The sequence below is a fragment of the Typopeltis vanoorti genome, chromosome 16 (genome assembly GCF_054136105.1).
Source record: "Typopeltis vanoorti isolate ZY-2024b chromosome 16, IOZ_Tvanoo_1.0, whole genome shotgun sequence".
Taxonomy (NCBI): domain Eukaryota; kingdom Metazoa; phylum Arthropoda; class Arachnida; order Uropygi; family Thelyphonidae; genus Typopeltis; species Typopeltis vanoorti.
The window spans coordinates 3,051,680-3,078,305 of NC_143564.1; the positions used below are offsets into that span (position 1 = coordinate 3,051,680).

Sequence of the window (26,626 nt, forward strand, 5' to 3'; positions counted from 1 at the left end):
CTCTGGTTGCCATTCTCAAATTTCCATTAGCTCTTTACTTGTTTTCCTCATTATTCCAATACAGAACACTCTCTCTCTCTCTGTCAGCTGTCAATCACCCATCAAACTCCTCAGCTAGCATATGCACTCCATGTAAATTGCAAGCGAGAAGTTACATATAATGGTTGACACGTTGTCTCGTTAGCACAAATGGAATGTCTTTCAAAACACAACAAATATCTCAACACTTACCAATTTTAAATTACAGTACAATAAAAAATTGAAAGTAACACAACTATTAGGATCTAGTAAGTACATCAATTTTCAAATGGTTTACACTTCATTTTCACAATAATAATTTCAATAACGGGCACATCGCAAGTGCTTATATATGTGTAATGACCAAAACTAATGTTAGAATGTCAGAAACCTATATTAGAATAGAGAAAAAATTGTAAAAAGATTCATAATTGTAAATTATGATTATTTTTACGTTATCTCTAGACTTTAACCAGTCTGTTAATGATTAAAGCTGAGTATTAGTACAGAAATTTTGTTTTGTACAGATAAAAGTTTTGTCAGAATAGAGACATAAATATAAACTTAAAAGAATAATTTTTTTATTTTTTTAAAGTTCTTGCTTAAATATAAAACAGGAATATACTCGATTAGAGGAAGTTGGACATTTTATGTGTACAGGAAGGTGGAAGGGGAAAAAGGCGAAGGAACTAGGAGATGAGTATAAATTGTTCTACTCTGGAGCGGATAAAGAGGGAAGAAATGGTGTCAGAATTGTGGTGTGTGGCTGAATGAAAGGTGAAGTACTGGAAGTGGGTAGGAGGAACGACAGGATCATGCGAATGAAACTGGGTCTTGGAGAAGAGCAAATGGTTGTCTTATGTGTATATAATCCACAAGTTGGCTGCACAGCAGAACAGAAAGATGAATTCTGGAACATGCTAGATGAAGAAATGAGGGAATTGAAAGAAAACGAGATGGTGATTGTCAGAGGAGACTTGAACGGACACATAGGGAGACAGAATAGGGACTGTGAAAGGGTGCATGACAGCCATGGAGTGGGAAGGATGAAATAGGAAGTCGTGGACTTCACAGTAGCTTTCAATCTAGCAGTTGTGAACTCCTTTTTCTGTAAGAGGGGAAAAGCATTTGATAACATTTAGAAGTGGCAACAACAGTTCACAGATTGACTACATTTTGACTAGAAGAAAACATCTTAAGGCAGTAACAAATTGTAAGGTAATCCGAACAGATCAAGTGGCTCAGCAACACCGGCTGCTGTGTGCAGACTTTAAAATAAGGTTGAAGATAAGAACCTTTGGAAGCCATGGGAGGAAGATAATTAAGTGGTTTTGCTTAAAAGAAGAGAGTATGAGGAACCATTTTAGGGAGAAGGTGTTAGAGAGGATTTCGAATGGACTAGAAAGTGTACAAGATTGGTGGAGACATAATTCAAAAGCAATTCTAAGCTGTTTAATTGAGGTGCTTGGTGAAACATCTGAAAAGATTAGAGAGCAGAAGGAGGGTTAGTGGTGGAATAATGATCTACAAGAAGCAGTGACGGCTAAGAGGAAGGGAAAGCAGAAGTAGGACAAGTCAAGAGTGGAAGAGGACAGAGAAAAAGTGAGAAGCCATGAGAGTTGTTGAACAGGCGAAGGCCATGCCATATCAAGACCTTTATGATCAATTAGAAACAAAGGAAGGACAGAGAAAGATTTATCGATTGGAAAAATGTAGAAATAATGCATCAAAGGACATCATACGTGTTGAAGATAAGAACCTTTGGAAGCCATGGGAGGAAGATAATTAAGTGGTTTTGCTTAAAAGAAGAGAGTATGAGGAACCATTTTAGGGAGAAGGTGTTAGAGAGGATTTCGAATGGACTAGAAAGTGTACAAGATTGGTGGAGACATAATTCAAAAGCAATTCTAAGCTGTTTAATTGAGGTGCTTGGTGAAACATCTGAAAAGATTAGAGAGCAGAAGGAGGGTTAGTGGTGGAATAATGATCTACAAGAAGCAGTGACGGCTAAGAGGAAGGGAAAGCAGAAGTAGGACAAGTCAAGAGTGGAAGAGGACAGAGAAAAAGTGAGAAGCCATGAGAGTTGTTGAACAGGCGAAGGCCATGCCATATCAAGACCTTTATGATCAATTAGAAACAAAGGAAGGACAGAGAAAGATTTATCGATTGGAAAAATGTAGAAATAATGCATCAAAGGACATCATACGTGTGAGGCAGATCCAAGATTCTGGAGGAAATATATTAAGGAGGGATGTGGATATAAGAAACAGAAGGAGAATATATACTTTGAAGGGCTTTTGAATGAAGAAAATGCAAGGGCCCTGACAGGATCCCAGTGGAGGCATAGAAGGCGCTGGGGGGGGGGGGGACCTGCTGTGGGACCTGTTAATAAACGTTTGTCAACAGGAAAATGAACCCGAGGACAAGAGGGAAAGTACTCTTGTCCCCATCTACAAGGGACTCGATCAGTCTTCCATCAAGGGTTCTTGATGGAAGACTGAGGAAGGAGGTGGAGATTGCAAAGGAGCAATTTGGCTACATGCTAGTCGATTGATGACAGATGCTATCTTTGGGTTACGGCAGATGATGGAAAAGTTTCGAGAGAAGCAATGGGAGCTAGATCTGGTATTTATTGATCTGGAGAAAGCTTATGATAGAGTGCCAAGTCAAGAAGTCTGGGGGGGGGGTGTCTGAGGGAGAAGAAGGTACCAGAGAAATATGTCAGGCTGGTGTAGATGTACAGAAATGTGAAGATGAGTTCGGACCTGCCTGGGAGAAACATATAGTTTTCCAGTGACAGTTGGCTTGCATCAAGGGTCAGCATTAAGTCCTTTCCTGTTTAATATTGTGATGGAGGTGGTAACGGAGGAGGTGAGAGAAGATGCGCCTTGGACTATGTTGTATGCAGATGACATCATGCTTTGTGCAGAATCAAGAGAAGAGGTGGCAGCTAAACTGGAAAGTTGGAGGAAAGTACTGGAAGTTAGAGTTATGAGACTGAGCAGAAGTAAGACCGAGTATATGTGTTGCAAAGTGGATGGCAGCCATGGGGCAGATCTGGAGCTGGAAGGAAATGTCATCAGGAAGGTCAGTGACTTTAGATACTTAGGTTCAACAATGAAAGATGATGGTGAGGCTGAAAAGGAAGTGGGATGCAGGATACAAGCAGGATGGAGGAACTGGAGAGAGATGGCTGGTGTGCTATACGATAAGAGGGTTTCGATCAAGTTAAAGGCAAAATCTACAGGACAGTAGTGAAACCAACTATGACGTATGCTGTGGAAACTGTGGCCCTGAGGAAAAATAACATGATTAGGATGGAGGTAGCAGAGATGAGAATGCTTAGGTGGATGTACGGTGTGACCAGAAAATATCGTCTTAGAAATGACTATGTAAGGGGAACAGTGAAAGTTATGAACTTAGGAGCAAAGATACAGGTGGCAAGGTTGAGATGGTTTGGTCATGTGATGAGGAGGGAGGAAGAGTATGTGCAAAGAAAGGTCATGGAGATGGATGTGCAGGGGAGGAGGAAGCATGGGTGGCCAAAGAAGAGATGGAATAAGATGGTGGAGGAGGACTTGAGGATGAAGAACTTGAATGTGGCTACAGCCCAAGACAGGAGGTTGTGGAGGAGACTCACTACAGCAAGTCTCCTCATGAGTTTCATCTGCAGCTGTTCTTAAGTGGGAACAGCTGCAGATGAAAAAGAAGAAGATTAAATTCTCATCCCAAACCCTATAATACCAAATAGTATTATTACTAATACTAATTATTAAAATGAATATATAAGTTGGAATACCATTACTTATAATATTGATGTTGTTTTAAATGAAATCTAATATATCAAACCTTTCCCTATAACATAACTGGATCTATGGATTGTTTAGTTCCTTTTGACTGTTTTAAGTTGTGTGCAGAAACAGGATATAGCAGTTACGTTAAGAGATCTTAACCTGTGATTTTAAGTGGTTAACTGAATTTAAGCATAGGAAGTAGTTTGTGTGTGTGAGCAGATATTTAACTGTTACTGCTTCAAATGGTCATGGTTACATAAGAATATCTAAGGAAGCTTTTTATTAAATAGAGCACTGTGCATTAATATTTTTTTGGCTACAATTGATATATCACTATGTCATGAAATTTGAGTGAAAGTATATTAGTGAAATAAAAGCTTCTGTGATAAAGTTACAGTAAGAAGGACCTACCTTGATTACATGAACTTCTATTTATTCTAGTATGTGGAAGCAGTATAAAATATGGACGTTTTGAATAGAGCCATCCTCAGAAGTATAACAGTGGACTTTGTTGTCTTCTGTATATATCCCACTATATGAAAATTGTTTGCAAATGTGTTCTCACAGCATGATACATTTGCTTCTAGAGCCAAGAGGACTCAAGGAACCAGTTCACATCTATCACCAGATAAGTCTGTGACAAAATCTGAAAAATGAAGGGCAGATATTTTACTTGCCCTCCTTTGATCCCAGAATGAATACACAGTTGCTCACCTGGAAGCAATTTCAAATGCTCTTGATGAGTGCTTTATGAAAGTATTGATTGCATTATCTTACATCCTCCAATTCTTGGCCTTAAAAGCAAAGCAAAAAATCAAATTCTGTTCATTTTGAATAGTCTGGAAGATTACAACAGGCCATTCAAGAAAGAACTGAAAGCTGTTTTGCTTCATCGTTGACCAGTTGACATTTGATACAAGATGATTAAACATTTGCCACCATGCTCTAGTTATTCAAACAGAATTTTCAGTGGGAATAAATTTCTAATGTGTTGCTTAAAAGTCAAAGCTGGGTAACTTGGAACCTTTTAAGTAATACAAAGACCGATGAGGGCTTCTGACCTTATGTTTAGTCTGCATCTAAGTATCTATGTGAATGCTGAACGAACAAAGGTGGTGGGCTGTCAGTTTGGGATTTATCCAACCAAACTGTATTCATACTGGTTTAAAATGAGGACACAACAAAATGATAATTATTTCATGCTGGCTGAGGCATTACTCAGTTACACAAGGAAAGTTGCTTTTTTCAGGATAAACAGCAAAAAAGTTAGCTACTAGAAAAGCTGAACTCAATATCAACAGAGCTCAAGATTGGTGCCGACACCATAAAAAGCATCAACGGAAAAGAAATGGAACTAGACAAGAATTGGATATGTACCAGAGCGACATAATAGGGGTGACTGAAACAAAAAAGACAAAAATTGGTGAAATCTTTCAAAGCAATAAAAAGAAAATGTTACATTCAAGCAATAGCAATCCAAGAAAAGAAGAAGTTATAGTATTCAACACTAAATATGAGGCAAATCTTCTTGAATGGCAGGCAATATCAAGTAGAGTGATGTGGGCAAATATCAGAAATGGGGAACTGGACAATGCGACTTATTTATGCCTGTGGTCCTACAGAAGATTCTACTAAGGTAGAAGTGAGGAATATTCTGGAGTAATTTTTTGAGGCTTTAGAGAAAGCAACTGACACAATGAAAAAGGAAAAGTTGATCCTTGTTGGAGATCTAAATAGCAGAGTAGGAAATGATTGTCAGACATGCAAATATATTTGGGAAAAATTTGGAGAAAAGAGCAAAGCTAATAATAATGGCAAATACCTGTCAGATTTCTGCTCCGAACATGGACTGATTATTATTAACACAATGTTCCAACATAAAAATCTGCACAAATTCACATGGAGAGAAGACACTAAACTGGTGCAGGACACTAGAGTGTACAGAGGTTTTGAAATCAGAAGTGACCACCATTGAGCAGAATAAAATTGAATTTCATACAGAAAACAAGAACATGTAAGAAAGCTTTAAAGCAAATAAAAGTTGAGCAGCTCTCATTCAAGAAAAAATTAAAGCATTTCAGAACAGGAACCAAACCTTGGAGATTCAGTTGCAAACCCTGAAGAAAACATTGATTGATTCAGCTAGAGAGGCATGCGGGGAGGTTGTCTGCAAGGATAGAAAAATCACAACTCTATGGTGGTCACAGGAAGTTAAAGAAACAGTGAAGGAAAAGAAGAAAGCATATCAAAAGTTCCTGGCAAATAAGTCTGCTTGTGCTCTTAGAGAAAGCTAAACACTGTGTAAAACTAGCTAAACAAAAGTCATGGGAAGAATTTGGTAAGAACATAGAAAATAAATATCAGGAAGGTGGCAAAATATTCTGGAGCCTGTTGGAAAAGCTCAGAAATGGAGGAAAGAGTGCTGTAAAAGGAATTAGAGATGATAAAGGTGACATGAAAACTGGTGAAAAAGATATCCTTGATGTATGGAGTAAATCAGGAATACATATTCATACTTGAAGTAGAAAAATCAATCAAATGCCTGAAATGTGGAAAGGCAATAGGAGTAGATGATATTCGACCAGAAATGGTTAAGTATAGAGGTATCAAAGTCTTCAATGGCTGCATTGCATAGTTCAGAAGCCCTGGACAGAGGGATGAATTCAAGATGATTGGAGTAGAGCTCTCATAATATACATATATAAAGAGGAAATAAAACTGAATATGAGAATTACAAAGGTATTTCCCTACTCAGTGTTCCTTGTAAGATTTATGCAAGTATACTTGAGATGCTGTTGAGAAGGACTGTTGAAGAGAAGCTTGGTCAAGAACAAGCTGGATTCATGCCAAATAGATGCTGTCATCATTAGATATTCACTTTATGACAAATAGTTGAGAAATTGTGGGAATATAACAAAGATCTTTATTTCAGTTTTGAAGACTGCAAAAGGCATATGACAAGGTGCCAAGAGAAAAGCTATTCAAAATGCTAGTTATGTGGTGTCAATGTGGTATTATATCAAGCAATACTTAGTTCTTATTTGAGTTGTTAGTCAGCAGTTAGATTTGAAGGAGCTACAGGAAAATGGTTTGATGTTAAATCTGGTGTCAAACAAGGATGTACATTATCCTCTCTGTTATTCATTATCTATATGGATCATATTATGACAAAAAGTGGTTTTAAATCTGATATCAAAATTGAAGATGTTAATCTCAGCTCTTTACTTTATGTGGACGTGTGGAGGGAGTTCGATGGGTGAAAGGATTTATATAAGATGGATGGATGGTTTGCATTTGAATGGATTTGGTGTACACAGACTTGAAAAGGTGTTGTTGAATGAAGTGGATGTGCAGAATCAGGGAAACGAGAGTTAAGGTGGTGTGTGTGGGGGGGGGTGAAGTAGATATGCAGACTTTAGGGAGACAGTTGAGTGTATGAATGTGTATAATATGCCTGAGCGAGTATTTAGGACAACAAATCAGAATGGGATAGTTAGTATAAGGCATCAAAATAGGGATGGGATAAATGGGCCTCTGCAATTCATGTATACTGATGCCGGAAGTATTAGGAACAAGAAGGAAGAATTGTTGGCCATGGTTGGCACTTCCAGGCCACAGGTTATTGGCATTAGTGAAACATGGCTGACAGAAGATGATATAGCTAGTGGGTTAAATGTGAAGGGTATAGTGTGTTCAGGAGTGATTGGGAGAATAAAAGGGTGAGGAGTGTTATTGATGGTAGCTGATGAGCTGCAGCCAAGGAGAATAGAAGTTCAACTGCATGTTGTTGAATTGGATAGAGAAAAGAGCACATTTGAGACTATTTGGTGTGAGATTGAGGCTAGCAGAACAAAGTATACAATTGGGTGTTGCTATAGACCAGGTGATGGAATAGATGGTGGAGATAGTATGCATAAGCAAATGGAAGAAATGACTGGAAGGAGGGTAATTATTATGGGAGATTTCAGCTATGGTAACATTGATTGGAAGGAGGAGAGGACACATGGGAGGAAGGAATTGGATTTTATGCAGTTATTAAGGGATAACTAACTGTGACAGCATGTAATGGAAAATACTAGGGGTCAGAGAGTGCTTGACCTAGTAATTGCATCTGAGAATTTGGCTGTAACGAATATGACCAATTAGTGAGAGTGATCATAGGGTCTTGACTTGGGAGGTGGCTAAAAGTGTGGAATTTACAATTAAGACAGGGTACATATGGAATTATCGACCTGGTAAGTATGACAAGCTTAGAAGTTTGATTGGTTCAGTGCCATGGCATGTAAAACTGCAAGAGCTGGATGTTGATAGTGCATGGGAGGCGGGTTAAGAAGTGTTTGCAGGAGGCAATGGCTGACTCTATACCTAGAGTCTGAATAATAAATCAAGTAGGGTTAAATGGATGAATAATACCATTAAGCTTAAGCTGCAAAAACGAAACAACTGTGGAGGGAATTTAAGGAGAAAGGTGACCGGCAGGCACATGAATGGTATAAAGTGCAGGCCAGAAGGGTAACAAGTGTAGTAAGAAAAGCAAAAGCGGATTGTGAAAGAACATTAGCCATGCAGGCTAAAGAGAATCCCAAACAGTTTTTTCGATATGTTGCAAGTAAAAGAAAAAATATATACGGCAGAATGATTTTAAAGAATGCCAATTGTAGGGAGGTAACCGAATCAGTTGATATAGTGGAATTACTGAGCGAGCACTTTCCATGAGTATATTATCCAGGTGGTGACATTGCAGGAATGAAAGAACCAACAGTTTATACGGGAATTGTGGTGAATGAAGTGGAGGTGAATAGTCTATTACAAAACCTCGATGTCAATACATCTGTGGGATTGGATGGTATGCCAGCTCGTGTCGTACATGAAGTGGCTAAAGAATTGTCAGTGCCATTGACCATTTTGTTTAATTTGAGTCTAAGGTCTGGGTTAGTCCCAAGGGGATGGAAAGAAGGGAAAATAGTTCCACTCTGTAAAGGAGGTTCCAGGACTGCTGTTGTAAATTACCGACCGATCAGCATATCAGGAATCGTTTTCAATGTCTTGGAGATAATAGTCAAGAGAGAAATACAGGATTGGATAGATGAAAATGGGTTACTGTATGGGGGACAACATGGTTTTGTGAAGGGTAGATCATGGCTCAGTAACTTGCTCACGTTTTATAACACAGTGACGGCTGAACTGGATAAAGGTAATGGGTTTACAGTGATTCTACTGGATCTTGCTAAGGCCTTTGACAGGATACCACATGGAATTCTAATCAGTAAACTGCAGCATATGGGTTTGGATATAGGGTTTGTGAGATGGATAGGAGGGTGGTTGATGGAGAGATATCAGAGAGTGGTTTATTCAGGAGTAGAGTCCAATAGACTGCCTGTGAGTAGTGGTGTGCTGCAGGGTTCTGTTCTTGGACCACTACTGTTTAATTTCTTCATTAACGATATAGGAAAGGATCTGAGAGGAATTGTTCATTTGTTTGCTGATGATGCAAATTTGGGTAGAGCAATAGTGAGTGCACAGGATGTCAAAATTTTGCAGGATGATTTGGATAGTTTGGAGGACTGGGCTAAGGAGAATGGATGTCAATTTAATGTGGCAAAATGTAAGGTTATGCATTTTGAGGTGAAAAGATTAGCAGTAGTATGTCACATTGGTGGAACTATACCCCAGGAGATTGACAAGGCCGAGGATTTGGGAGTGTTAGTGGATAGGGAGCTGAAGTTTAGGGATCAAATCGCAAAAGTGGCTAAATCAACTCATCAAATCAATTGGTTGCTGAAAAATACTTTAACAAGCAGAGACGAACAGGTTATTGTTCCTCTGTATCGAGGCTTGATAAGACCCCATTTAGACTCCTATGCCCAGATAGGGATGCCAGGGTTTCTTCTGGAGGGGGAGGAGGGGGAGCAGATCCAGAGACAAGTGACCAAGATGATAGCAGGTCTATGGAATGAACCTTATGAGAACAGGTTGAAGATTTGTGGGTTGCAGAAATTGGTTGATAGGCTGAAAAGGGGTGATATGATTGAGACCTTCAAATTACTGAAGGGTTTCTATAAGATTATGTCAGAAGATATTTTTGAGAATAGGAGACTGGTGGTGGGAGGACTAGGGCCATCCATGGAAGCTGGGCAAGAGTGTGGTTAGCAATGGTGTTAGAGCTAGGTTTTTTACTTGGAGAGTGGTGAATGAGCTGCTAGAGTCTGTTGTGGGTACCATGACTATAAATGAGTTCAAGGCGAAGTATGATAGATACTGTGTGAATGTCGAATAATTGTTCTTGAGATGATGTTAGGGTCTCCCTTGATGAGTCTATGGACTCCTTGGAGTTGCCCGTAATAATAATAAGTGCATGATTCCCTGACTAAATCGAATAACTGTAATAAATTTGGTATGAAAATTAGCAATAACATGACAAAGATAATAAAAATAGGAAACATTGAAAATGTGAACTGCATTGTGAATAGAGAACCTAAAGACAAATAAAACATTTAAACTACTTTGATTCTTTAAAGATACTTGTGACATTAGGATTATAAAATATATACATGTTTACACAAGAATATTATTTAATTTGCCGAATATTTCAGTAGTCTGAATATTACAGAGACCATCTTCAGTGGCTACATAGGTATAGTTTTAAAAAACAAGGTGGAATACGAGCAATTGATCATTCACAAATAGAACGAGTCGCGTGATGTCATATCGCTGAGTATTAAAAGAGTAAACATTTTTTATCAGAGTCATGATTAAATTAATGATATTATTTCAGAAATTCATGTAATAATCTTAAATAACATTAGACTAATATAGGGCGAAAAAAAATTATGCATTATCCTGATTTAACTTTCCCAAATTTTTGATACAGATATACAGTCATTACGATTCAAGTTAGGAAGTTGAAATACGGTTTCCACACTTTCTTTAAATAAACGCTCATTTGTTCACCTTCAGGTATTCTTACAACAACAGTTTACAGAAAACCAACTTTCACAGGTCGTTATATTCTCAAAGAATCTGCCCATCATCTTTGTCAAAAAACAGGAATCATAAAATGTTTAATCCGACAAGCCAAAACTAATTGTTCGTCTTCTCATTTATTACAGAAAGAACTTTCGACTAATAAACATCACATGAAACTAAATGGCTTCTCCGAAAAGAGTACACAACATCTTTTTGATTCTTACAATCCAACACAAAACAGCAAAGATTCATTATGTCTAGTTCCAATTCCTTACATTTCTGGGATTTCAGAACCAATTTCAAGAATTCTGAAGACATATGATTTAACAGCCATTTATACACCTATTAACAAATTATTCACCCATTTTCCTTCTTCTAAAGATAAACACTCAACTATGTCTCTACCTGGTGTGTATCAAGTTCCATGTAACTGTAATCTTTCCTACTTTGGACAAACCGGACGCTCTCTAGAAAAAAGAATTCAAGAGCATCAATCATCCATTCAACACAACAAACCCGAGAAATCTGGATTAGCTCAGCACGGAATAGAAACAAGCCACAACATCCTTTGGTCCAAGACTCTCCTCCTACACAGATATTGCTATAAATTTGAACGTTTATTTAAAGAAAGTGTGGAGGCCTTACTTCAACATCCTAACTTGAATCGTAATGACTGTATATCTGTATCAAAAATTTAGGAAAGTTTAATCAGAATAGCACATTAATTTTTTTTCCCCCCTATATTAGTCTAATGTTATTTAAGATTATTACATGAATTTCTGAATTAATATCTTTAATTTAATCATGACTCTGATAAAAAAAACGTTTACTCTCTTAATACTTAGCAATATGACATCACTAATAGGTAGGTTGAATATGAGCAATTCAATGATCAATTGCTTGTATTCTACCTTGTTTTTCAAAACTCTTCCTATGTAGCCACTGAAGATGGTCTGTAATATTCAGACTGAAATATTTGGCAAATTAAATAATATTCTTATGTAAATGTGTGTATATTTTATAATTTAAACTACTTAGTTACAATTTTTTGTGAGGATGGTAAATTAAATATGGAAATAGACAGCAGAATCAACAAAAAACATATGGTAGGAAGTCAACTGAATAAATTCATATGGAATAAGAGAGAAATTATTCAAAACACTAAATTAGCTGTATACAAGACAGTGTTCAAACCAATTTTAATTTATGGATCTGAGACCTGGGTTAGAAATAAAACACTTGACCAAAGACTAGAGACCACTGATATGAGAGTCCTGAGAAAGATCAGGTGTGTGAACAGATGGCATCAATGGCAATATCATGTTAAAAATGAGGATATTAGGAAAGAAGTTCCTATTGTTAGCATCCAAGAATGTGTTGCAGAGCTAATCTCAGGTGGTATGATCACTTAAACAGAATGGGAGAGGAAAGATTAGCAAAACAAGTGTTCCTTACCAGGTTGGCAGGTAAAAAAAAAAAATGCAGAGAAGACCAAGATATAGGTGGATTGATACAGTAAAACGTTCCTTAGAAGACAGAAATATAAGATCTAGTAACGTTGGAGTCTTGACAGAGAACAGATTGATTTGTTGGAAAATTGTTGATAGGAAGTTAGTAATGATGTAAGTTTTTCATGTAGTATTATTATAATAACCAGACCCATTGAGGTACATGTCAGGAATTTGATGATGAAAACAACAACCAAACATTGCAGATTTACTGGCAGACCTTGAAGTAATCATTCATTAATTCATTGAGAGACATGTGGTGAGGTTGTCTGCAAGGATAGTAACATCTAAGGAAGTTAAAGAGGCATTCAAAGAAAAAGAAAAAATATATTAAAAGTTCCTGACAAGTAAGTCAGCTTTTGCTCTCAGAGAATACAGAGAAAATTGTAATAAAGCAGAGCAGAGCAGAGCACTGTAAGCAAAGTCTTGTGAAGACAGATGTTATAATTTTACATTCTGTATTCTATATTACTCTGCTTTGCCTTCTTTATTTAATATTTGTGAATGGTTGACTGCCTTAACTATCGGCTGCCACCATCTATTTATTCTACTATATCTTATTTCCCACGCTCTATAGTCTAAGACATTTATTTGTTTTACGACTGTGCTTGTTAGACTATATATTGCGTGCGAGGGTATAAGATCTTAAATCAAAGACAAAGCAGATATCGTTTATTTTTCCCACTTATATATATCCTTGATTTATATTAGTCATGGCTTAATTATAAATTCCATAGACATCTATCTTATGCAGGTTCAAATATTTTAGGATAGTACATTGACAGAGTCAGTTCAATGTGTTGTTCACAAACCATTTAATTAAGTGAAAACTAGATATTTACAGAATGATTCACGTTCACATATGTATACAATGTGATTACAATTATCTTGCTAGTCTCAATTCTTTCTAATCTAACTTCTAAGGTAATTCACAGTCTAGCATAACATTAACTGAATGTAAGTCATACCTTGTTTAAGCCTAATTCAACATTAATATACATTATGATAAACATAAACACATGACATACATTTTTGTTCAGTATTATAACTATTAGCAATTCTTGTTCAGCACACTGTCTTTCACATTAACCTTTTGTTCACAGGTAAGTCTTCTTGTCTTTCTTTCCTTTTGCCGGCTCGTTCCTCATTTTCCCACTAAATTTTTTTCTTCTCCGAGTCGTATATTATTCTTTACCGTTTAGGACTCTTAACTTGGCTGCGATGTGCAGCTCTTTCCTTTTGAGACGATCAACACAATACTCCTCATGCGGCGATGGACCCAGGCAGAAGACTCACAACTCATGACACTTCTCTTTAGATTCCCAACATCAAACCTAGTGTGACGTTGGACCCAGGTAAGAGAAGGCTTAAAAAACCCTAAGACCAACTTCCTTCTCTTTTAATTCCTGACAACAACCTTACGTGACGGCTGACCCAGATAAGAGAAGGCTTTGAAAACTCCAAGTCAAATTTCCTCCTCAACAACCTGCTTTATATACACTTGGACTTCTCTTGTGCACATGCGTGTGTGTCTCTCAAAAATGGTCATGTATTGACCTTCAGACATTCTAATGTCATTCTTCGCGCATCTTTGAAATTCTCTATCCATGGCAATTCTTCTTCACTATTGTTACGTATTAACCATTGGACATGATGACGTCATTCTTCGTGCGTCTTTGGAAATTTCTATCTGTGACAATTCCTGGAATTTTTCACTATTTTTATAATTAGACTTACCGATTTAACATGAGTTAGTATCGTTACATGACATCATGAGCCACATTATTTTAACAAAGGCTCATTACAAGATTATTGCAAAAATTAACATTTCTCTAAATACATTCTCCTAAACAAAAAAACATGTAAATATCCATTTAAGAACTCCATTATAAGTACTATAATAAGGGACTTTGTGGCATGCATTACTTGCGGCATGTATGCGTCTCAGGAGTTGGATATGTGGTTGGTGAGAGAGGGGGGAGTGTGGGGGTGTGCGTGAAATGCAGGCGATGGGAGGAAATAAATGAAATAGATATATCAATAACTGACCTAGTTGCTCCAGAAACGGGAAACTAATATCAGAAGACGAGTAGTGTGATAGGAGAGAATGAAGAAAAAAATATGAATGAGAAAATAATATTCGATAATGTGGAAGGCGTGAGTGACTGTGAAAGTTTCGGAGATGGTTTTGTTTGGGAGAGTGAATTTCGATTTAGAATGACTGAGTTGCAGAGGGAGATGGAATGTCTTGTGAATGAGATGAGAAGTATGAAAGATGAGATGAGGAGAATGGAAGAGATAAATGCAAGGCGAATCAGAGTAGGAGAGAGGGAGAGTTTTGGGAATGATAGAATGGAAACAGCAGGAGAGAGGGAATGAGAGAGAGGTATAAGAATGCTAGAAGAGGAGAGAATGGAAATGGTAGGGGAGAGAGAATGAGAGAGAGAGGTATGGGAATGCTAGAAGAAAAGAGAATGGAAACTGTAGGAGAGAGAGGTATGGGAGTGCTAGAAGGTAGAATAGAAACAGTAGGAGAAAGGGAATGAGAGATAGGTATGGGAATGCTAGAAGAGGAGAGAATAGGAGCAGTAGAGGAGATGGAATGAGAGAGATGTATGGGAATGATAGAAGAGAAGGAATGAGAGAGTTATGGGAGTGATGGAGGAGAGAGGGAATGGTGACTCAATGATCCATGGTGTGCAAGATAGGATGCATGAGGAGTATTTGCTTGGAGGAACAATAGAGAATGTGGCTGTGGCAATTAAGAGGGGTGAAAGGATGGATGAGATGATTGTGATGATGGGCACGAATAACTTGAGAGGGCAGTGTAAATCGGGCGGCAAGAGATTTGAGATTCTTGCTTGAAGTTGTGCAAATGAAAACGCAGAGAGGGAAGATTGTGTGTGTGTTGGCCAGGTATGATAGTGACGAGCTGAGCAGAAGAGCAGCAATACTGAATCACATAATAGTCAGAATGTGTGAGAAGAGAGATTTGAATACGTGGATGCTTGGAGGGCATTTGAAGACAGAAGAGAACTGTATGCTAGAGACTGCTCGCATTTGAATGAGGAAGGATGAAGGCATCTGGAAAGATCGTTGTTTTCTTAACGGGTCAGTGTATCAATGCAGGGAAACTAGAATTCCGAGGGTGGATGGTAGCAGGGATGGCCTCTTGTGGGAATGGGTGTTTGGGGTAAGGGGGATGATGTAGTAAACATTGAGCCCAGGGGGGGGTCGAGAGGGGACAATGATAGGTATAGAAGCAGTGACATTTTTATGTTCTATATTAATGCCAGGAGTATCTGAAATAAAGAAAATGAATTGGTGGCGCTGATAGCATCAACCTGGCCAAAGATTATTGGGATCTCTGAGACGTGGTTGATGGAGGATGATATAATAACCAGAATTGAAGTGGCAGGGTACAGCATTTTTCGGCAGGATAGGAAAGGAAAACGTGGTAGTGGAGTACTGCTTATGATAAGTGATGACTTATGTCCTCTTAGAGTAGAGGCTTTGGAAGGCAGTGACACAAATGGTTTTGAAAGCATATGGTGTGAGGTAGAAGTGGCCAAGGCAGGATATTTATTGGGGTGTTGCTATAAACCAGGGAGCACAGAGGGTGGGGACCAGGAGATGTTTAGGCAGTTGAGCTTGGCAAGTGCAAGAAGAATGATTGTTACAGGAGATTTTAACTACAGCAGTATAAGCTGGGAAGAGGAAAATGCAAGTAGTAAGAAGGGGATAGAATTTCTGGAATTCTTGAGGGACAAATGTCTTCGGCAGCATGTGATGGGGGGAACAAGCGGTTCAAGAGTTTTGGATTAGGGGCCATCTCTGGAAGTTACGAAAGGAGCCTCCTTTGTGCGCAAGAGGGTGAGGAGTGGTTTCTTTGTGTGGAGGGGTGGTTGAACCTTGGAATGCATTGCCTGTGAGAGTGGTTGGAGTGGGGACAGTTAATGGGTTCAAGGAGTGGTATGATAGACTTTGTATTTGCTAAAAACGACCTCCTACGATGAGTCTTTTGACTCCATGTAGGCCTGAATAATAATAATAAAACGAACATAAGTTATGAAGTTGCATATCATGAGAGATTTTACACTGGTAAGAATATCGAAAATAAGTATTTTCGTGTAAAAGGAATCAGAGATGATAAAGTTGATATGAAAACCGAAGATAAAGATATTCTGGATGTCTGGAGTAATTACTTTAAAAGATTTCTAAATGAAACAAGCAGCAACAGCATGGTGGCAGAAAATGTTCAAGAGGAATGTGATCAGGAGTTCATATCAGTACTTGAGGTAGGAAAAAACTATCAAAACTTGAAAGTTGGAGTAAGGCATTTGAGATGATGATACTTGACCAGAAATGCTGAAATCTGGAGGGTATAAAAGTTTTACAGTGGGCATGTAATTCAGAAGACTTGGTCAGAGGATTGAATTCCAGAATATTGGAGTAGAGCATTCATTAGTATCCATCTTTAAAAAAAAAAAAAAAAATGTAAATAAAATGAAATATAAGAATTACAGAGGAAATTCCCTACTGATTATTGTTGGTAAGATTTATACAAGCATATTTGAGAAAAGGCTAAGAAAAGTTGCAGAAGGGAAATTTGGAGTAGAATAAACTTGGTTCAGCTCCAAGTAGAGGCTGTCAGAATCATAAGAAAATAACTGAAAAAGCAAAAGAAAATAACTGACTTTTTTTTACAAAGAAATAAAAAAAAAACTTTTTTTTGTGTTGTGTACAAGAAAGTGATAGAACATATCGTCACCTGAAAATAAAAAGTAAAAGTTCAAAAAAAAAAAAAAAAAAATTTTTTTGAAAAAACTTTTCTTTGTTTTCAAAGTTAACAGTTAAATTCAAAACCTGCAATTTTTGATTTAGTGCATTTTGTTTGTAAGGTGACGATACAGCACTTACCGTAACATACAATGATTAACAGTTTATAGATACAACGATTATTATACAGATGAGATTTTATTTTGCCTTTTGATGGTGAATGAACAGTGACAAGCACCCACCGATTTATTGTCTATATGAACCAACACATAAAAAATAAATGCTTAAATACTCATTTTCATCATAAAACGCATTTATAACCACAAATTTTAAAATAAAGCACAGTACACTACAAGAAAAGAAACAATAAACGGAAAACATAAACAGCTGGCTGTGATGGGTCAAACATATCTGAGCTTCACAGCTATGCTGCATGGCTGTTCTCTATTAGACAATGTCTTCCCGCGCGTGGCTGAGTGCGATCGGAAAATTCCGGTTTTTTAGATCGGATAGAGATTCACATAATCGAGAGTCGTTAACCAAGAGATTTTTTTCTTACAGCCACTCATCATTAACCAAGTACGTCGTTATCTGAGGCCATTGTTAACCAAGGCACCACTGTATTATATTACCTGCTTCATTATTTGTGACAGTTATTGTGTTATTATTCCTTTTCAAATAGGCATGCAAATTTAATTACCGATGGTTGCAACAGGTGATGCAGTTTCTGTGAATGTGAGTGTAGTTCCTAAACTTTGCTCTAGAGACCAAACATGAACATTTATCATGCCACCTCAGACCTCCAATAACTAAAGTTGAGAGCAGGGTTTAAATAATGATTAAAATCTGTAACAACAGCTGTTGCTAAAGATTAAAATCTTTAGCAACAACTAAAACAGAAACTGTCAGGTCAGGTGGATCAGATCTCTCCATTTCTTTCCATCTTTCCAAATTCTTCCTTCAGGAATACTGTGCCACGTCAGGTTTCTCAGGTCTCTATCTTCTCTTATTTCTGTTTTCTGTGGTCATGATCTCTTCCACTCAAATTTCATTTTATACATGCTTCTTGGTATTCTTTCTAAGTTCATTCTTATTAGATGTCCAAACCACTTCAAGCGAGAGTTCATAAGCATTTCTTATTTTGTCTTTCCTTGTTTTTGCCAACATTGCCCATAAAACTTTTATTTTCATTGTGTATATTTTATTCATGTCACTTTGTATTGGTCTCTGTCTCTATTGCATAAGTCAAAATGGGCAAAAAGTAACTTTTGTTAAAAGCTTGCACTTAAGTGGGACCTCACTGTCTCAAAGTAACTATTCACACTGTTAAAAGAAGTTTGATCTAAAACTTCTTTAGGTCAAATCTTCCTCATTATCTCATGGTCTAAACTTCCATCACTAGAAAGTATACTTCCCAGATATTTGAAGTTTTCATCACTCTTCAGATCTTTTCCATTGAGTCTAAGACTATTAATGTTTACATTAATAGCATTAAAACCATGCTATCATTTTTCGTAGTATTAATATGTAATTCATAGTTCTGGTTACACTATTCTATTTGTCCCGTTCCTTCTGTAGTTCTTCTGAATGTGCCCAAATCACCACATCATCTGCAAACATGGCTCTTTCTCCTTTTTGATCATTATTATTATTATGGGCAACTCCAAGGAGTCCCTAGACTCATCGAGGGAGGCCCTGAACATCATGTTCAACTACCTCAACATTCACACAGTATCTATCATACTTTGCCTTGAACTCATTCACAGTCATAGCACCCACAACAGACTGACAGCTTATTCCACTCATTCACCACTCTAAAAATAAAAAACCTAGCTCTAACACCCTTACTAACCACACTCTTGCCCAGCTTCCATGGATGGCCCCCTAGTACTCCTACCACCAGTCCTGTTCTCAAAAATATCCTCTGAAATATCATTAATCACATCTAGGACACTATTCATCAATACGATGTTCAGCAATGGAGATAACACCCACTTCCTTGTCGCAGTCCATTTTTTAACTGTAAGCTACTTCGAATTACAAAATTTAGTCTTCACACAGCTCTTAGACTTAACATACATATTATCATGACTATTTCTTCTTTTTTCTATGCCAATCTTTACCAAAGTTTTTCAGGCATTTTCCTATTAAACCCAATCAAAGGCTTTTTCCAAATCAAGAAATTCCACAAACACTTTATCTAAATTCCTGGTATCTTTCCATCATTTCTCTTACAGCAAAAATCAGATCAACAGTTAATTGTCCTTTTCTAAAACCAAACTGCTCTCCTCTTAGACTTTTCTCTATTTTATCTTTTAGTCTTCTTGCCATCAATCTTTTATAAATGTTTGCACAATGACACAATAATGTTATTTCTCTAGAATTACTGCACTCCTTTCTTGATCTTTCTTTGTATATTAGAACAGTAATCCCGTTGGTTCAATCATCAGATACCACCTTTTTACTCCAGATCGTTTTAAAGATGTCGCATAACCATTTCAGCCGTATATTACCAGAAGTTCTGATCAATTCAAACCATATATCCCAGGGGATTTTCCATTCTTCACCTTGCATAATGCTTCTTTAACCTCTGCCAGACTTATTTCCTTATTATCTCTCACCACTGCATTCATTTCACTATAGCTTTCATCTTTATTTAACAATAAAGATGAAAGCTAACAATAAATCCCTAAAATAATGATTAAAATCACTGTTTTAATTTCCATGCTGTAATATGGAAAATTGCCATAACAAATTTTAATGAAATGTACTATTCATTTATAAACTGAGATGCTTAATTTGATTAATCTATGAGATCTGTCTTATATGTTTTATTGTTGAGGATGGTTTTGAGAGAAATATGATTCAGGTGTTCATATCTCTAAAGCAGGATATTTGTGGTCTGAATTGTTGCAATTCCGAGTTGTTGATCATTGACAACTATACTATCAACAGGTTGTTAAATATCAGTGTATTTTTAGTTTTTAACTGTAGAACATTAAAGTGATGGATATGGCATTAACATAAACACTCATCAGGAATTATATTAAAAAAATTCAATAACTTTTGAATATAAAAGGTTATTGAATTTTTTTTTTTGAAATTCTAGATTTATTATTTTAATTTTCTAGTGTTTAAAAACAATAATTATTTTTCATGTGTATGTCATTACATTCTGTGTGTATGTCATAGTTTACATACCTATTATTGTTGCACTTGATGTAGTAGAGTTGGTACACAATAAATAACGGAAAAAAACTCACGTAGAAAGATTATTTATTAGTATAATTTTCGCCTGTGTGTCACAGGCATCCTCAGTACATTAAGCTCAAAATTAAACACTAACTGACAATTCCAAAAAGCGCCACCTGAGTAGCTGGTGTAAGATAACGCTTTTTGGAATTGTCAGTTAGTGTTTAATTTTGAGCTTAATGTACTGAGGATGCCTGTGACACACAGGCGAAAATTATACTAATAAATAATCTTTCTATGCGAGTTTTTTTCCGTTATTTATTGCGTACCGATATGTCTACTCACGGTTTACCTCTTTTAAAACTTATTTAGTAGAGTTGTTTCTTGAAAGCCACCTGGAAAAATTAGCAATATATTTATCATGTGAAGAATTGACAAACATTAGCAGAGCTGATAGTGTGAAGAGTAAAGGTGAAATTCAAACTGAACCCCCCACCACACACACTCCCCCCCCCCCCCCCCAAATAATCAGATGCCATTTAACACATTGATTGCCATTGGCCTAATATCCAAACATGCATCCTACAATAATTATGCATTTTGTTTTACTCCCTTCACTTTCTTATTCCATCCAAAACAGCTGAAATACACGGGATATTTGAAAAGCTTTGCTCTTTTCTCCAAATTTTCCCAGAATATTTCTGTATGTCTGACAATCATTTCCTATTCTGTTATTTAGATCACCAACAAGGACCAACTTTTCATAGTTACTGTTACATTTTTCTCTTTATCACTGTAACTACAAACGTTTTTAGTAAAAAAAAAAAAAAAAAGTTTTTGAGTTTGCTTGTCTATATTACTGGTTGATAGTTTCTTCCTACACAGGAAGGGAGCAGGCAACTCAATGCAGAGGTTCAGAGATATTTTCCTTTAATCTCCCTACCGGCCAATATGGATGAAATAGTGACCCCAAATTGCACTTCTTATTCATGTTATTCAATGGGTTTTAGAGCTTCGTATCCAGATTTAGCTCAACGTCTATAGACGTCGTGGCTGGTTGGGGGGTTAATAGACATGAAATGTTTGACCAGTGAGCTTTATATCGTGAGTGACACCAGTGGTGCACTAACAACATCACACTGCTACCATAAACCAGTTATTAGCTTGCCGCCTTGTCAAAATGTTCTTGGTATTTTCTCTTCAAAAATATATAATTTCTGTTTTATTTTTTTCTCTTTGTCACTTTTCACTTAGCTAAAAACTTTTAGCTAAGGAAAAAGAATTAAAGCATATGAGTAAATACTTTTTTTTATGTATGCTTCATCTGCAAAGTATCTTGTCATGAGTTATATCATATATTGGCTCGTGAAGAAAAATTGGTTTATACTCATAAAAAAATAAGTGACTTATAGCAACTGTGTGTTGATTTTAATACAACCTTCTAATATGCTAGACACTCTCTCTCTTTCCCTGTGGGGCTAGGAACTTTGAACCATTAATATAAACATGTAAATTCTGCAGGCATGTTAGCACACCTTTAATGGCATAGTTTGTGTATTTATTTTACAAACCTCTTGTGTTACTTCTCATTTATTGTCTCTTGTAAAAAGTATTTAGTTTGATTTCACTATAATTACTTCATATGCCAATCTTTCCCTTCTCTCATTTGAAATACCTGCATGGGCTAGAGTCAACTTGTAGTCTGAGACAAAATTCACAACAATAAATTCAAGAAAATTTGTATTTGGTGTTCTAATGTAGATTGCCAACTATGAGTTTTCTTGTAGTCAACAGTAGACCTGTTAAAGATATTAGGAATACTGAAGAATTCAAGTGACTGCTTGTCATAATTATGAACATTAATATTACAGGATTAAAGATGAATTTCTAGAAATTACATTTGAACTCTGGAAGAAATCATCTAGTAAATAAAATGAACATTCAGCACTTATATATTTTAAGTGTTTGTATCGTAAAGAAGTGTATAGCTACTCTTTCTCCACCCATCCACTCATTATTAATATAATTATATATAAAATGCATAATACATTTAGGAATTTATATATGAATAGCTTATCTCAGTTATAAAGCTTATCTCAGTTGAAAAATCAAGATATATGATTTTAAAAATCCTAATTATATTTTTTAATTCAAACATTTTTTTATTTATATTTTCCAGGTAAATAGTAGATCTCTGCGGTTAGGAGCAAACAGACGTTCAGAAATTTTAGAATATTTTTCTCAAGTTTGTCCGCAAGTTTTACAACTTTTGGTAATTACAGTTTCCAAACATTTCTCTGTCTAATTAATGTATCTTAAAAATGACCTTTTTTTTTTTATAATTATTCAAAAGTTTTTGACTGGTGTATTCTTCAATGATAGTTAAGTGTAGTTGGTGGATTAAGCAAGAGAGACAGTGAGTGGTGTGTTATAGTCCCCTTTCCCTATTTTGAATTGAAGTATAGCAGTATATACAGAGTATAATGCACGTATATATTTAGGGACAGGTAAAATATTCTTATGATATGTATAAAAATTCCATCTGACAACTAAGAACTGGGTTTATTCCCACAACTTTTGTGTAGTTACTTGACATACTGCTTTGCTTTTCCTCTGTATTTCTCTCAGTATCTGTTTGCAGAAGTTGGTGTCAGAGTTATCAGGTGTTGGATCAGATTATCAGAAAGGCCAAGAAATGTCTCATATTGTTTTATAGCCAGGTAGCAAGACATTGCCTTAAGCTTAAAATGTTTCAAAAGAGACTGTGTGACCAAGACCTTACAAGAATAAAATCATCATCATCATAAGACTTACCTTGATATTGCACCACTTAAAAGATACCTTTGAACTCTCTCCAGGAAAATTAACAAAGATTCACTGAAATAAAGAGCTAAAAGGTGTCACTTCAGCGATGCAAAATTATTAAAATTAAGTGGATATTGAATCCAACATTATTTCAAAGCCGAATAGAGAAACTACAAGAGTTTCATGCTGAATATAGAAACTATAAAAGTTTCGGCGGATTCAAGCATAAGCAAATCTTTCATGACAGGAACAACAAAGATTCAATTTTTTTAAATTTTAAAGCAAAATGTTTTGCTACTTGGCTGTAAAGCGATATTGGATATTTAATTAGCTTTTTTTAAATAGCATTTTTATGCTAAATGAAGTCGGTTAATGTCTTTTCTTAAAGGAAATCTGATATCTGAATTGAAAATTTTGATCTGATATATCAGATCAAAATTTGAATTGAACATTATCCATGTGTTGAGGCTTAAGTGCTGTGAAGAATTCATGTTGGAGGTTTAATGGAATATTATCAGCACTGAGAAAGGATTTAAACTAATTTTAATACTTCCAATATTTCGTCTCCATCACAGAGACATCTTCAGGAATTACAAAAAAACTTTTTGTAACAACACACACAAATATAATACAATAGTGAGTGAAACTAAAGTCCTATCTAAGTGGTGCGCCCTCTATGGGCATTTGCAGGTGGCCTAGGATGTAAAGAGGGATCTCTGATAATTAATGTTTCCCAAATTTTGGAAATAAGCTAGAATGTAAAAATTATAGAACAATTGCCTTGATAAGTCACCTTGGTAAAGTGATGATGATCATATTGACAGAAAGATTGAGAACACAATTGGAAGCATACCTTGCAGACAAGCAAGCAGGATTTAGGAAGGATAGAACTACAATTCAACAGATTTTGACAATGAGGTTAATAGCAGAGAAAGCTAGGAGAAAAAACAAAAACATATATGCTTGCTTTGTTGATTTTCAGAAAGCATTTGACAATATTGACCAGAAAGTGACATTAGCAGTTCTGGAATCCTATGGAATTGATAAAAAACTAATAGCTACATTAAAAGATGTTTATCAGAATGCAGTTATAGCAGTTAGAATAGGTGATGATTTGGGGAAATGGTTTAAAACAAGCAGAGGTACTAGACAGGGAGACCCAATATCACCAAGCATTTTCATCGCACATTTAGAAAGAGCAATGGATAAAATGAAAGAAGATGCCAAAGGAATATCTGTACACGAATGAGAATTAACAATCTGAGATTTGCAGATGACATTGTTTTTATTGAAAGAGAAGACGAAAGAGAACTACAAAAAACACCGAGACTGTTAAATGAGGAAAGGAAAAGATTTGGACTTGTTATGAACTTTGAAAAAACAAAGACAATGGTACTTGGTGAGAAGAACATGAAACAAAAGATACAAGTGGATGGAACTGATATAGAAAATGTAGAACAATTCACATATTTGGGAAGTAAACTGACATATGACTTGGACTGTAAAAAAGAAATAGAGATCAGGATTGCAAAGGGAAGAACAAATCTGAAGGCCATGGATAACATCTGGAAAAGTAAAGTGATCAGTCTGCAAACAAAACTAAGAGTATTGGAAACATGCATCTTCAGCGGTGTAGTGTACATCTGAAACATGGGTAATAAATAAGGAATCAAGAAAAAGAATTTTGGCATTTGAAAGAACTTGTTACAGGAAGATTCTAAGAATAGGATGGGTACAGAAAATCACCAATGAAGAGCTCTATCAGAAGATACAACCAAAACAGAATCTAATGCAGAAGATTATAAAACGGAAGCTGCAATTATTTGGACACATCTGTAGAATGAGTGAGGACCGGAAGATAAAGACATTTATGTTTGGTATTTTGGATGGTTTAAACAGAAGAGGTAGACCATACAGAGAATGGATAGACGATATAAAAGACTGGTGTGGAATGGGTGTACAAAAACTGCGACACTGTGCACTGACAAAGAAAGGTGGAAGAAGATAGTGAAACAGGCATCGGACATCAATGGGCAGTGAGCCCATGGTTCGTGATGATGATGATGAAATTTTGGAAAGTTTAATGCAACCGTATTTGTTTAAATTCAGTTGATTCCTGAATGCAGATGCAGATTCAAAGAATAGTCTTTCTTTTTTGAATTTACTATGGTGTTGCATGGTGGTTTTTTCCCAGGAGATCGTGTGGGTTTTATCCAAAACATGGTCTGCTTTTCATTTTTACATAATGTGAAAATTTTCTTTAGAGAAGAAATATGGAACCTTTTTCAAGCCACTTCATGCCTGTGGTGGAATTTGAACTGCAGCCAGTTGGTTGGAGAGTAGGTATGTTAACTACTCACTTAGTCATATCACCAGCCTATATGGTAGGCTATTAAGGATAAAGCTATTCAAAATGCTATAGTTATATGATGCAAATGATAAATCATATGGAGAATATGTAGCTGATACTTAAGTTATAAATAAATTTAAATGGAAAAGAAAGAAATAGAAATAAAAAGAGGAGTCAGAAAGAGAGGGCAAAGTTATTTGCTATAGCTCTTGAATATGCTATGAGAAAATTGAACTGGGAGAAAAGAGGACTGAATATTGATGGAAAATAAGCATTCTACAATTTTCTGATGATATACTAGTAGCAGCTTTATCAAAATAATTAGAACATATGATTATTGAATTAAATGAAGTCTGGAGATATGCCTACAAATAAATATGGATAAATGAACAAACAACTATAAACTTGATAATGAAATTTCAGCTAGAATAACCGCAGGATGGAAGAAGTGGGCAGTCATAAACACAAATGTGAACAGAGTGCGAGATTTGGTATGGTCTGACAGACGATTAAGTGTGTGATTAATGGTTGATGATTTGCAAATGAATCGAGAAACAGTCAGGGCAATTTTAACTGAAGAATTGGATATGTGAAAGATTTTGAAAGAAATCACGACAACGTGGTAATCCATAGCACGTTCATCGTGAGAGAGTTTCTGGCCAAGAAATTTATTACCGAATTAGGTAATCAATTTTTTGGCCAGCTTCCTGCTTATTCACCTGACTAAGCTCTCTGAGATTTCTGGTTTCCAAAATTAAAGAATTCCCTAGGACGAAGATTTCCTGACATCGCTGATAACCAGCATAATGTGATAAAGGAACTAGAGTATTCTGGAAAAAGAGTTCCAGGCCTGTTTCCAAAAATTGGAACACCGTCTAAACCAGTGTATAAATGCTCAAGGGGATTACTTCAAAAGCAACTGTAGCCACTAATATATAGTTCCGAACGTTGGTTTTTTTACATGTGCATTCCAGAAATTAAATTGTCACACCTCATATATATGTTTACAAAAAAATAAATTAATACAGAGAGCAACTTGTAAACATTAGAAATAAACAAGGTTTTATTATCGTGAAATATAAAATATTTTGGTTAAGAAGTAACTATTCATTATCATTGATAACAAAATTCAAAATTATGACTTAATTACACTCAGCTAATCATTCATACCAAATGATGAGTTTTAAGCACATTCTGACAAACTAAACATAAAT

At 36.1% G+C, this 26,626-nt stretch overlaps 1 protein-coding gene across 1 annotated transcript in view; it reads left to right on the forward strand.

Moving 5' to 3' along the window:
* Tnpo-SR (transportin 3) overlaps positions 1–26,626 on the forward strand; it is a 605,621-nt gene that overhangs the window by 152,581 nt on the left and 426,414 nt on the right. Inside the window, exon 6 of the mRNA XM_090405918.1 lies at positions 22,437–22,529. Within this exon, the coding sequence (XP_090262044.1) occupies positions 22,437–22,529 (93 nt within the window). The remainder of the gene's footprint in view (positions 1–22,436; positions 22,530–26,626) is intronic.